The sequence below is a fragment of the Drosophila santomea genome, chromosome 2R (assembly GCF_016746245.2).
Source record: "Drosophila santomea strain STO CAGO 1482 chromosome 2R, Prin_Dsan_1.1, whole genome shotgun sequence".
Lineage (NCBI taxonomy): Eukaryota > Metazoa > Arthropoda > Insecta > Diptera > Drosophilidae > Drosophila > Drosophila santomea.
In genome coordinates this window covers 16134559-16146817 of record NC_053017.2, presented here as the reverse complement: position 1 = coordinate 16146817, position 12259 = coordinate 16134559, and the positions used below count along the sequence as shown (strand labels likewise).

Sequence of the window (12259 nt, the reverse complement as noted above, 5' to 3'; positions counted from 1 at the left end):
TTGGTGATGGTTGCCAAATGAAAAACGGAATTGAAGTGGCAAACGGGGAAAATAAATCATCAAAATTAGACGAAATTGTGATGCATTCCTGAACGGATATATTTCATAAATATAACTCTGCAACCAAAATACTGGCTTGAGTCCTGCTGCAAGTAAGTTCCGTATCTTAGTATGCAACCTTTAAGCTCATCCAATGAAATGAATCCCTGCTCACCCCTGCACTTGCATGATTCACCACTGACAAACACAGCATGCAAAGATACACTCCCATACGAGTATAGGAGTATACGGTGTCCACACACAGCCCCAACGAACTGAACTCCCCATCATCAGGCAGTACCATTAAACAGCTCTTGTTGGCTGTAAAGTGCTCGTTTAGCACAACGCTCGGGTTTTTGTTTTTGTTTTCGTTTTGTGTTTTTGTTGTTGTTGTGCAATCATCAAACGGTTTAGCTGTAAAACTAATTGCATTACATCAATTTTTCTGTTAAAAGTCAATAACCAATCAAACCCCAAACCCCGCAGTCACCAGCCAGGATGGATGTACGACGTCGACGGGCGGACTTTCGGAATGGAGCGCGGTTCAAAGTTCGAAAACGTGCAGTTAAATGCACACAGACACGCACAAACCATCCAATGTGAACGTTGATATATAGTACCGAATGATATGGGGGTCCTGGGGAGACAGCCAACCAGTCGGTCGGTGGTCAATTTAATGGCAGCGGGCTGGGATTTTACGGGGTGCGGATCCATTGAAGAGACGACGGATGTAGCGACGAAATAATGACAGGAGTAATCACATTAGCCCCCCAAACAAATACTTTTGCAGGCGGCGCAGGGTTGCCAGCGCCCCGCAATAATTGTTTCAAATGGAAGTGGTGCGCTGGCAATCAAGAATGAGATTGCCATTTGCAGATTATCGAATTTCGCTTGGGGTTGGCTCCACTGCGCCCAATTCCGTGGGTGGACGAACTAAGAGGATCTTCCAGCGAGATGACAGCCCTGTCACTACGCTCAGCAGGCACACTGAGAAAAAAACATTGCAGGTACGATAAATATGGATAATTATATATATTTATTTATTACTAACAAATGATGTATATAAAATGAGAATACAATATGATTTCTAAGTATGATTTCTAAGAATTATTTCTAACTTTTTAAAAAGGGAATTAAAACCGAAGAGGTCGTTTTTCGCAGTGCAGTTGCATACACAAAGACAAACGCGAGTTTCCCAAAACGCAGCCACGATGACGTGTCCATGCAGCCCCTGTCAACATGACCCCCGACCCACGACCTTCGACCCCCGACCCCAAACGCATACGCAAACAAAACCTATCAAGGGGGGACAGGGGATAAGAGGGCGCCAAATGCTGACGGCGCAGAGTGACCAGTTGACCAGCCCTAGACGAACGTTAAATCGTTAATTGATTACGGGACAACATTGATTGTTGTTGTTGATTTTTATGCTGCCTTTTTTTTTTGCCAATTTCACTGGCACTTTTTTCCTGCACTTTTGCGGAGCGTTGTGGGGCGGTGCGGTTTGGGGGGCAAGGGCAGCTTTATTTGGCCGAAGGATTACGCCGCGGGTTCTGCAGGGAGAGTAGATGTACTCGTAACCCCCCAGCTCTAATGAGTAGCAGGACGAGTTGGAGCACAAGAACTGGATATGTCCTGCAGCATTTTAAAACTAATTGTTAAGCAAGCAGGCAACCCAGTCGAACGAACATCCATGTCACGTACGCACAAACCGCAAATACAGACAATCTGGTCGAAATATAACCGGCAGCCAGTGAACAGGATGGAATCGGGTTATGGACGGATGGGGATTGGATGGGGATGTGGGGGTTGTGTTTTTGTGGGGGCCATAAGGATGCTTTGAAATAGAGAACGGCAGCACTGACTCCTGTAACTGATATTGCAGTTAAGGCGGTAACGAGTCTGCCGCCCAAGGAGCAAAAAAACAAATCGAGCACTCCTGCTGCTGCTCCTGCTGCTGCTGCCACTCAAAATTCTGGCCACCCGAAAAAAGGGCCAAAGGGCTGTTGGCCAAGCATGAAAACAAAATACGAATGAGGCAGCAGCGAGCAGTGCTCCTGACGAGCATTTTAAGCAGCAATTATTTACTTTTACTTGATGCCGAATGACAACAACAGCAGCAGCAGCAACAGCAGCAGCAACATGGAGTTGGCATAACAAGGGCCTCGTACCATAAAATTCAATTTAACTATTTTGCAAAATTCATTTCCAAAATTCACAGCATAAATTCCAGATGTATGAATGCATTTTGAGGAGCATGTCTAAGGTCTGCATGTCGGAGGGACTCCAAGAGCCGGCAGTCGGCAGTCGGCAGCCCAGCAGCAGAAGTGGGGCAACATTGTCTAGGTTACTAATTGATATACTAGAGTGCACTGTATAACACGTGTAGAACTAGTTTCCCAACAAATGCCAAGCCAGTAACTAACCAAGTCAATACACTGTGCCCAGTTGTAGGTCGAAAATATTTGAATTGAGACTTAAATGTAAAGTGAAATTACTTTCGGGAAAGCATTACTCAACAGAGCGTTCTCTTAATTCTAAAGACCATCATTAAGTTTTCAATAAGCTGTGAAATCAGAACAGAATTACACAATGTACTCTATTTTTCTTACCGTGTAGCTGCCGCCACGTAGAGCTTGTTATTTTAATTTCCGCCTAAAAGTATGCAACAAATTGAAAGGATTACACAAAAGTTTATGCAATGCAGCAGGAGCAGCAGAAGTAGCAGCAACAGCCAACTTAAAACGGCAAGACAAATGCGACAATTTAAGCGCGTTTTGGACCGCTGGCACGCCAGCAACATGGCATAAAATTAATGTCAAGCAAAATGGGGAAACAGCAAAAGCAGCAGGAGTACCAGTAGGAGGAGCAGCAGGAGCAGCAGCAGCAGCGGAAGCAGGAGCTAAAGGAGCTGGAGGAGCAGAAGGAGCAGAAGGAGCCGCAGGGGGCCAAATGCCAGCTGAGGCATCGCATTCGTTCCCATTCGCCGCCTCTGCATCTCTGTCAGCCAAAAACTGCTGCAAAATGATGTGGGCCGGGCTGGATCGGCTTGGCTTGGATTCGCCTGGCTTCGCTTGGCTTTCCAGCTGGCCATGTGTGTGAGTGTATGTGTTGTGGGCGTTGCGAGTGCAACAACTTTTGTTGCATATTCAGCAGCAATGACTGCAACATCAACTGGAACAACAACAGCGATGGCGGGCGCAATTTGGTTCATTCGAAATAAACTTGGCAACGCTTATATGGCCGCATTTTGTGGCAAATAAACTTGCAACTGCCAGCCATAAAAACTATGTCGATGTCGACAAATTATGCACCATGCACGACAGCATAAAGTCCTCGTACTGTTGAAATTTATCACCAACTTGTCAGTGGGACTTTTAGGCATCCGATATCGCATCCCATAACTGGGCCCAAAAGCCGAATCAATGAGGCATTCTCTGCAAATTGCGTCAGCAAGATGCATTGCCCGTTCCCCCAGATTTTTGTCATCGTGAAACGACCTGGATTCCTGTTGCACTAATGATGGCATATTGTGCGTGTGTGCCAGTGTATGACGGCAAGGATTTTCCCTTTTGCTGATTTTCCACATTGTACTGACTGCACATCAGTTGAAAGATTGCTGCTTAGTCCCAAAGGTCATGTCTATATGACGCTTTTGCGATTGTTTATTTACGCAATGAAAACGGTACGAAGTTTTGAGAACAAGCATAAATTGCGAGGAATATTATAAAAAAACATATGAGTTATGAATAAAGTACTATATTTATAAATAATCTTTATATTTTTAGAATTATGGCACGAAACTAAGAACATGTTTTAATGTTAATTATACTGTTATTAAGCGGAAATGAAAAATGTTGTAAAAACTTCGGCCGCAACTCATACAAATTTCCTTTAAATTACTTCGTAAAAGAAAATTCAATGTTTGATAAAAAGATTTCCTTTTGGTTGTGTGTTCGATTCTTCAATCAGTTCGATTCTTGAGCTGCCAGCGTTATGAGTCTCCTAAGAGCATGTGCAACTCTATCGTTAATCCTATCCCTCGGAAAACTGGGATCCACACAACTGTTGGACAACGGATGCATACCACGGGCATTTGGAACCACAGTGATCGGTGGACAAACTGTGAGTAAAACTCAGACAAAAGTTATACCAACTTGAAACATATATGTAACATATTGTTTAATTTGTGCAGTGCGAATCCGACCAATTTGCATCCTATTAAGCCCAAATCTGAGGCCAGTGATAGACTCTATTCAGAAATTCACTTTCAATGGCTCGGGCGACCAAAGCAGGCGTTATAGAAAGCAGACTAAGAAACTATAAGAGATGGATGTCCATCGGTTTGATAAACACCCCGCATGCCGTAACCAACGCGAAAAATGTTGTGGCAACAACCCCACTCAGTTTATGTGCTACGGAGATTCTGGTAGTCCATTGGGTGCACAAGTTAGGCTTAATGGCATCTTTATCTATGCCCAATTCGGAGTAGCCACCCAAGTGTTTAGTCGGTATTGCAACGGATTCGGTTTCTATACCGATGTCTATAACCATACAGCTTGGATCCAGCAAACAGTGCGAAGTCATAAGTACTAAGATTCTAGGAGTAAGAGAAAGAAAGCGATTATTCATAGTCCAATTTTAATAATAATTACAATTACATTGCGGCTCTTGTACACTTGATAAAACTCAATGAAAAACGTTTATAAAAACAAGAAATGTGATTAAATTATTCAGAATCAATAAACGAACAGAGTTTAGTATATTATATAAACGAAGCAACCTAATGAAAGTACAAATTGTTCGATTCCGTAGCTGCAAAAGTGATGATGTACGAAAAAGTTTTGATTACTCTATCGGTACTCCCATTTCTCGGGTCAACACAGCTTCTGGACAATAAGTGTATACCACCGAAATATGCGCCGAGAATCATCGGTGGTCAAAATGCTGGAAGAGCACCTTGGATGGCATACTTAATGCGAAACAGAGCTTTTGTAGGCGGAGGCTCACTAATTGCATACCGTTCGTTACTATTTCATATACAATTGCCCGTTTTTCATTAACATGCAACAATTTCAGGCTTTGTTCTTACCGCTGCTCATTGCTCAAAACTGAACGAAACCTTGTACGTTATAATGTCTGATCTTTTTCTTACAGAATTTAATCAAATATATTTCTCAGAATCGTCAGATTGGGTGAATATGACTTATCCACGACACGGGATGGCAAAACAAAAGATTATCGAGCAGTAGATATCTATCGTCATCCGTATTACAATGCCGTCACGCAAGTCAATGATATAGCTCTGCTCAAACTGGATCGTCCTGTGATATACACAGGTATTTACTTATTAAATACAACTGTTTAGCCAGCAATCTTGCTTAGATTTGAAGCATAATTTCCATTTAAATTTGCAGCGACAATCAGACCGATTTGCATTCTACTGAACCCCGGCGTTAGATTTGTCATAAACAAAATCAAGCTCTTTACCGTGACGGGCTGGGGTCAGGCATCGAGATACCCTAGAATGCCGACGAAGCTGCAGCAAATGACTGTTCGTCGATACAGCTACTCGCATTGCTACAACCAGCCGGGAAAACTGTGTGCCAGTAATCCTGCACAGTTCGCGTGCAAAGGAGACGCGGGGAGTCCTTTGGGCGCTCAGGTGCGATACAATGGCACCACCATCTTTGCCCAATTCGGAGTGGCCAGCACATTCACCAACAACTGCAAGGCTTATGGCATTTACACCGATCTTCTATACCACACATACTGGATCGCCGAAACAATGCAACACAATTGGTACTAGGACGCGTATACACAAGATATTCTAAGAAAACGTATATTAGTCATACTAAATGATAACAACTGATAAGTTATAGTTAATACATAAAATAAATAATGATATTTTTATTAACATGAATTCCTAGAATCTAGGATGGCTGCGGACCCCAACTGATTACCTCAAACAGGATTTGCAGTAATTCATCCACGTTGATGCTCTTCTGACTCAATTTCTTTATGGGGCCCTGCAGTTGTCTGGAATGCTAAGATAAAGGGGAGCGTTATAAAAACTGGACTAGATTCCTTTTGAAACCTTACTCTGGCCCGCTGCACCAGCTCCTTAAACTCCTTATCCCTCAACGCTTTGTAGAGTTTGGCGAACTCAGGGCTCTGTCTCGATTTCTGTGCCATCAAGGAATAGATTCTGGTCCTGGGCAAAGATTGCAGAATGTCCCAGAGGAAGGTGGTCAAGTCGCGTCGCAACATCAGTTCCACGGGTACAGTGCGCGACAGCTGATAGGCACGCAAACGAGTTGGCAAACTGTCCACCAGTGTGGTAATATCGTAGCCCGAGCCGTATTCAGTCACGTAGTTAATGATATTCACAAAATCCGGAGCGGCACGCACTTGCTGCCAGGTGGTTATAAAGTCATCGCTGCGCACAAACTCCACCGCCTGGCGAAACTTGGGATCGAAGATATAGTATCTGGCGGCAATAAAACCAATTCTGCGACGGGGAACCAAGGCTACGAAATCCTTGAGATCTTCTCGCAGCCCGCCAAAGGCTGTGCTCCAACAGCTAATTGCCGAGATCAAAAGAATCACCGATGCGGAGGTGGAGAAAGCCATTATGAGACTCTTAGAGTTTTGGTAGCGGCCAAGCCTTTTATACTTTTGGGGCTACAATATTTACCACTGTCTTTGGCGGCGGGGGTGTGCCAGGTGCTAATTGCCAACTGTCACCGGTCTCATCAACTATTTGGACCGCACAAACTTATACACAACAAGAAAAATTATTGTACATATTATTTATACAATAATCTGTATTATTTTATAATATACCATCCTATACAACTTCTTATTTTTTCATCATCTCTTATTGTTATCTCTGTATCGCGCTAAAAATAAATTAATGAATGAGTATAATAGAAGCTATTATACTATTATTTTCTCCCACTGCACACTTTTGCTTTCACCATCACTGGGAATAACACAAATAAACAACATCAGTACCCAGTATTCAAAGCAGCGACTTCGCACATGATAAACAAGATGCATGGTCAACAAACATTGGCCAAACCACGATAAATCAAGTGAGACATTCTTTTGTCTGGCCCAAACTGACTGTAATTGCTCCCATTTGTGCATTAAAAATAATGATTGATTCAGACTCGGAATGCATTTCCTATCCCAGTCCCAGTCTCAGTCCCAGACAACACAAGCTGAATACATTGTTCTGTTGACTGCAGAAGTCGAAAAATTAGAATTCAATTGCGTGATTTATGCATTCGCCAAATTTACGAGCCTTCTGAGAATTCTATGCCTATCCTCCACCCACCACCTCGAACCAAAGAAAACCAGACTTCATTCAGGCAAACCACAAAACATTTGCGTGGTCACACAATTTATTAAAGCGAAAGCTAATGTAGATAATAATTAATTGCTCAAATTTATGTTTGCACTCCTTCGAATAAGAATCATTTTTACAAATTAAACACAAGCTCTATTTATGTATATATATAATAGCTTCCATTGAAACCTTTGACTCACCAGAGCTTACGCATAACTATGTTCCTGATAAGAAAATCGTTTTTACTGCAGAATATTATTTACAGCACTCTAATCATTGGTCAGTTGCATTTGATAGCTTCGAGATGAAGCAAACTCTTACTGGTGTTCTGCTGGCTTGTCTCATCCTGGGACACCGAATATCTGTAGGATATTCGTATCTTCTGGATGCGGATTGCGGCGCATCGAAATATACCTACCGGATAACTGGCGGCAAGAATACTGCCGCGATGCTCACTCCATGGCTAGCCTATTTGCATATAAACTCCACATTCATTTGTGGTGGCTCGCTTCTTAACCATTGTAAGTACCAGAATATAGTTAAAGAATTTTAACTGGAGATACGTTTTTGGATCCATCGATTTTATAAGCTGTTCACGCCTTTTTTAGGGTTTGTGCTGACAGCTGCCCATTGTTTTCATAATGTGAGTGCTACGATGTGAGTAATATTTAAGTATAGAAATTTATATTATTAATAATTAGTGATATTATTAAAGATTAGTTCGATTGGGAGAGAACGATGCGAGTCAGAAAATTGATTGCAATGAGTTTGAGTGTGCGGCCCCATACTCCGAATTTGTGGTGATGCAAAGGTTCATCTACCCATTATACAGAACAGCCCGCAACTACGACATAGCTCTGGGAAAACTAAGCCGACATGTTGCATACACTGGTAAATCAATCAATTGCGAAAACTTAAGCGGTATAAATAATACCTAACTGTATGATTATGTCAGATAGCATACGGCCGATTTGCTTGATGCTGAATCCACAATGGCAGGGATATCTGGACACCGTTAAATACTTCACCATATTCGGCTGGGGTGCCACCAATGTATCCAAAGTAAGCGTCAAGCTGCAGCATACGAGAATACCACAAATCGATCGGTTCTCCTGTCGCTACTGGTATGGATATAATGTGGATCGAACCCATATTTGTGCCGGCGAAAGTAGACATTATGTGGGCACTGGCGACTCTGGAGGTCCACTGGGTAACCTGGTGGACTACAATCAGGCCAAGCGTTTCTTTCAATTCGGAATCGTTAGCCATCTACGCCATCCCTTCCAAGGTGTTTCCGTATTTACGAATATTTTAAGCTACTCACATTGGATCCATCGAACCATAACCGCAAATAGCTTGTAATAAACGCGGAAGCAACTGAAATAATCTGAAATAAACTTATACTTCTGAGATCACAGAAATCGTGCCTTGTTTAACTGAACAGAAAAATATAATTAACAATAAGAGAAGACGGAGAAAAATGTATACACTCGAATATGGTATGTCCGTGTGAACTCGGGAAAGACCAAAAGCGGTGCGAATCGAACGTTTCCGACTTACATATGCACTACCTTCAGTAGGAATAACGCTTTTATGAAGTTTCTTGCAGATAGCCTTATACCCTTTGCAAGGGTATACAATTTCCAAGAGTAAATATTTCTGATATACTGGCCGATGCTGATAACGGATCATTAAAAAATCCCAAGATGCGGCTGACAACTGATAAGAACGTGCTCTTTCTTAGAAGCTAAGATTTTTGCCAGTTGCAATTTCGAGTCTCATGATGAAGTACATTCCGTGTTTGCTGATTTCTTTAATTATTGGCAGCCAACTTTTCTATGGACTGGCCCTTCTACTGGACCCTAATTGTGGCAAAAGACAATTTCAATGGCGCATAATACACGGAGTTAATGCTGAATTAAACTCAACGCCATGGATGGTTTTTCTACACAATTATTTACAATTCTTGTGCGGCGGTTCACTTATCACGAGAGGTGTGCTATATAGTATTATTATAAACTCGTAACAAATGACGAATTTTTGAAAATCTAAATTATCTTACAGAATTTGTGCTCACCGCTGCTCACTGTGTGATGCCCATTCCCAAAAACTTGTTAGTATTCCGTGTAGCTTTATCAATGAATTTAGTCTTAATAGTTGTCGTTTTACGACTTTAGAACGGCTCGCCTGGGAGAGTATGATTGGAGACGTGAAATTGATTGTAAAAATGAACATACATGTGCCCCAAAATACGAGGAATACATGGTCAGTAGGATATATACGCATGCCAGTTACAGATCGGCTGGTGCCTATGATATAGCGTTGCTAAAACTGCATCAGCCAGTTGAATATACAGGTAATTAACTCGTTAGCTCAAAGCTCTCCTAATAAATGGCAAAAGTAAACTATTTTTACAGATGCCATACGTCCAATATGCTTGGTAACGTATAATTATGACAACCAATGGTATTCGATTGTGAATTCCGCAAAAGAATTCAATGTGACTGGCTGGGGTGCGACGCAAACTGAACCTGTAAGCCACATACTCCAAACCGCCAGACTCACCCAAATCGATCGTGAAGTCTGCCACGACCAGCACAGATTTTCCGTCGATCATACCCACATCTGTGCCGGGAATAGCAACTCCTTTCCCTGCATCGGTGACTCAGGCAGCCCCCTAGGGATGGAGGTGCAACTTAATGGAAGAAACGTCTACGCTCAAGTGGGACTTGTCAGCCGTGGAGACAAGTCTTGCGATGGAGTTACCGTCTTCACCAATATTTTGAGCTTCACCGAGTGGATTGCCAACACCATTTCCTACGACGGGAAGTACATGTCTTAACCAAAAGCAAGGAGCAGTGCAAAAATTAATATTGAAAAAACTAAAAAACTAGTTGTGTATAACCAAAGATATTAAAATAATAATCTAGAATATATTATTCTAATATATTTGCTATGAGGGTTTTGATGGATCCTGAAATTCAAATGTATTTCGTAGTTAAGATTGAAATAATGGCTAAGCATATATTCTGCAAGTAGCCAACAATGGCTTTCTGTGTTATTTCAATAAATTTATCAAAGCTATAACCTTAAAGCAGCTTCTTGCAAACAATTCTCAAACAAAGTCAAGAATTTATGTTAAAGTCCGAAATCAGTTTAAGAATCTCTTTTAATCGCAAAAGCCGCACAAAAGGCAGACGGCAGGCAATAAATTTGCATCAATATCAGTGCTGCAACAATTGGCAATATTCTGTGGCAAAGGCAAACAAATAACCGAGCCGAAGGTGAGTGTTAGATTGTGAAAGGATCTTCCGACCAGGACGAGGCCAACCAAGTTACGTGTGTTTTGCGGGGCATTTGCTGCTGTTGAGCACAAAAAACGGAAATGGAAATGGCAATGGCGCAATGGCAACGAACGCGTTACGTGTGTTTTTTTTTTGGGGGGAGGGCCCAAAAGTCGAACAGAGGCCTCCGTTCGTAACGAATCGCACCACCCATGGGGCCATCAGGTCCTGCAGAGTTGAATTGCTGCGGTTGCCGGGTTGCCGGGTTGCTGGATTGCTGGATTGCTGGGCTGTTGGGATGCCAGTTTAACCAGTTAACTGGCTACCGTGCGTAATAAGCTGCAAAACGCTTTTGGGCCCCAGTCTCTTTTTGGCCATTGTCCTCTTTTGAAGTTTGTTTATGATTTTCGGATGCTGCACGCACACGGCAAAAAGCGTTAACCGCATTAGATTTAGATTTGGCGCTTGTTGTGCGTATTAGTGAGATTTATGCATTTAGGAAATTAAACATCCTGTGCGGGTGGACATTTTAAATTTCATCTACCCTCGCCGCTGGCTTAAAGGTGTACACTGTACAGTGCGCTCTCCGCTGTCATTAATTTGAAATCATGCGTGAAATCGCGTAATGTCGCCAACACGCCCATACCCTTGGCCACATCCACAATCCGGATGCAGATTCACCGCCATAGCTACATACTCGTATACGAGTAGTCGCACACATAACCATGGCAATGGCCATGTCCCTCCTTGCCTCAACATCCTTCTTGCGCGCTCATTTGTATACAAAAAATGAATGTTTTTGCTTGTTTTTATGCGCCGCCTACTTGGCAGTGTACTCATGTGTGTGACTGTGCCAGCACTGAGCGAAAAGGGGTGCTAAGCTAATAGTTATTGTCTTATAACTAAATAAGATAATGCTGATGAATGTCTTCCTTCCTATGTCATTGCTTTATTTAGAAACTAGCTCAAATGATTTTGAAATGATTTGAAGGCTCCTAAGTGGATATTCAAAATCTAAAATAAAACTTCACAACTCAGAAAACAAAAATTAATAAGATTTTACTACTAAATAGGAATTTATGAAATCAAAGCGAGTTATTCACCGTCTTAAGTTCATCGCCCCGAAATGTTTGGGATAAGAAAACAGATTTTAATCACGAGCGAGTTATTGATCATGCACAGTTCATCGGCCCCGAAATAATTGCCAGAAAGCAATATGCTATCTCCCATTTTGTTTCAGTGTATTTCTGCGTCTGTAACTGTGTGTTGACTGTTTTTTATTTGGCCCCATCAGCACGTTGGTTGGCCCGCTCGACTCGCCGGAAATGCGTCGACCACATCAATCACGCGACATTGACAAATGTGAATATTTTTGTTGAAAATTATATGCGGTGGGTGGTGGGCGGTGGGTGGTTGGTGGTGGAGGGGTGGTGGCGTAAAGGGGTTTCTGCAGCAGAAAAGCGGCCAAGTGGCTGTGCAAATTATTGGCTACAATAGTGCTTCAAATTGGGCAATTTATTGCTTTATTGCTTTTACGTGTTTCGTCTGCGGCTTGGTTGCAATTTTTATATATTTACCCCTT

General features: G+C 42.3%; 4 protein-coding genes across 4 annotated transcripts; 3 read left to right on the top strand and 1 right to left on the bottom strand.

Annotated features, from left to right (window-relative positions):
* Positions 1-4868: 4868 nt before the first annotated feature.
* On the top strand, positions 4869-5848 carry LOC120444889 (chymotrypsin-like protease CTRL-1). The gene is made up of 4 exons (XM_039624873.1): positions 4869-5061; positions 5119-5164; positions 5221-5378; positions 5457-5848. The coding sequence occupies exons 1-4, from the start codon at positions 4869-4871 to the stop codon at positions 5846-5848; spliced, it is 789 nt and encodes a 262-aa protein (XP_039480807.1).
* Positions 5849-5972: 124 nt separating this feature from the next.
* On the bottom strand, positions 5973-6672 carry LOC120446143. The gene is made up of 2 exons (XM_039626970.1): positions 6142-6672; positions 5973-6086 (listed from the first exon to the last, which is right to left on the bottom strand). The coding sequence occupies exons 1-2, from the start codon at positions 6670-6672 to the stop codon at positions 5973-5975; spliced, it is 645 nt and encodes a 214-aa protein (XP_039482904.1).
* A 1025-nt stretch (positions 6673-7697) lies between these two features.
* LOC120444888 (serine protease grass) lies at positions 7698-8798 on the top strand. Its single transcript, XM_039624872.1, has 4 exons — positions 7698-7914; positions 8002-8050; positions 8109-8284; positions 8349-8798. The coding sequence occupies exons 1-4, from the start codon at positions 7698-7700 to the stop codon at positions 8753-8755; spliced, it is 849 nt and encodes a 282-aa protein (XP_039480806.1). The 3' UTR covers positions 8756-8798.
* A 375-nt stretch (positions 8799-9173) lies between these two features.
* Positions 9174-10485, top strand: LOC120445547 (chymotrypsin-like protease CTRL-1). Its single transcript, XM_039626019.1, has 4 exons — positions 9174-9387; positions 9458-9506; positions 9571-9749; positions 9811-10485. Exons 1-4 carry the CDS (start codon positions 9174-9176, stop codon positions 10233-10235), a joined length of 867 nt encoding a protein of 288 aa, XP_039481953.1. The 3' UTR covers positions 10236-10485.
* The last annotated feature ends 1774 nt before the right edge of the window (positions 10486-12259 follow it).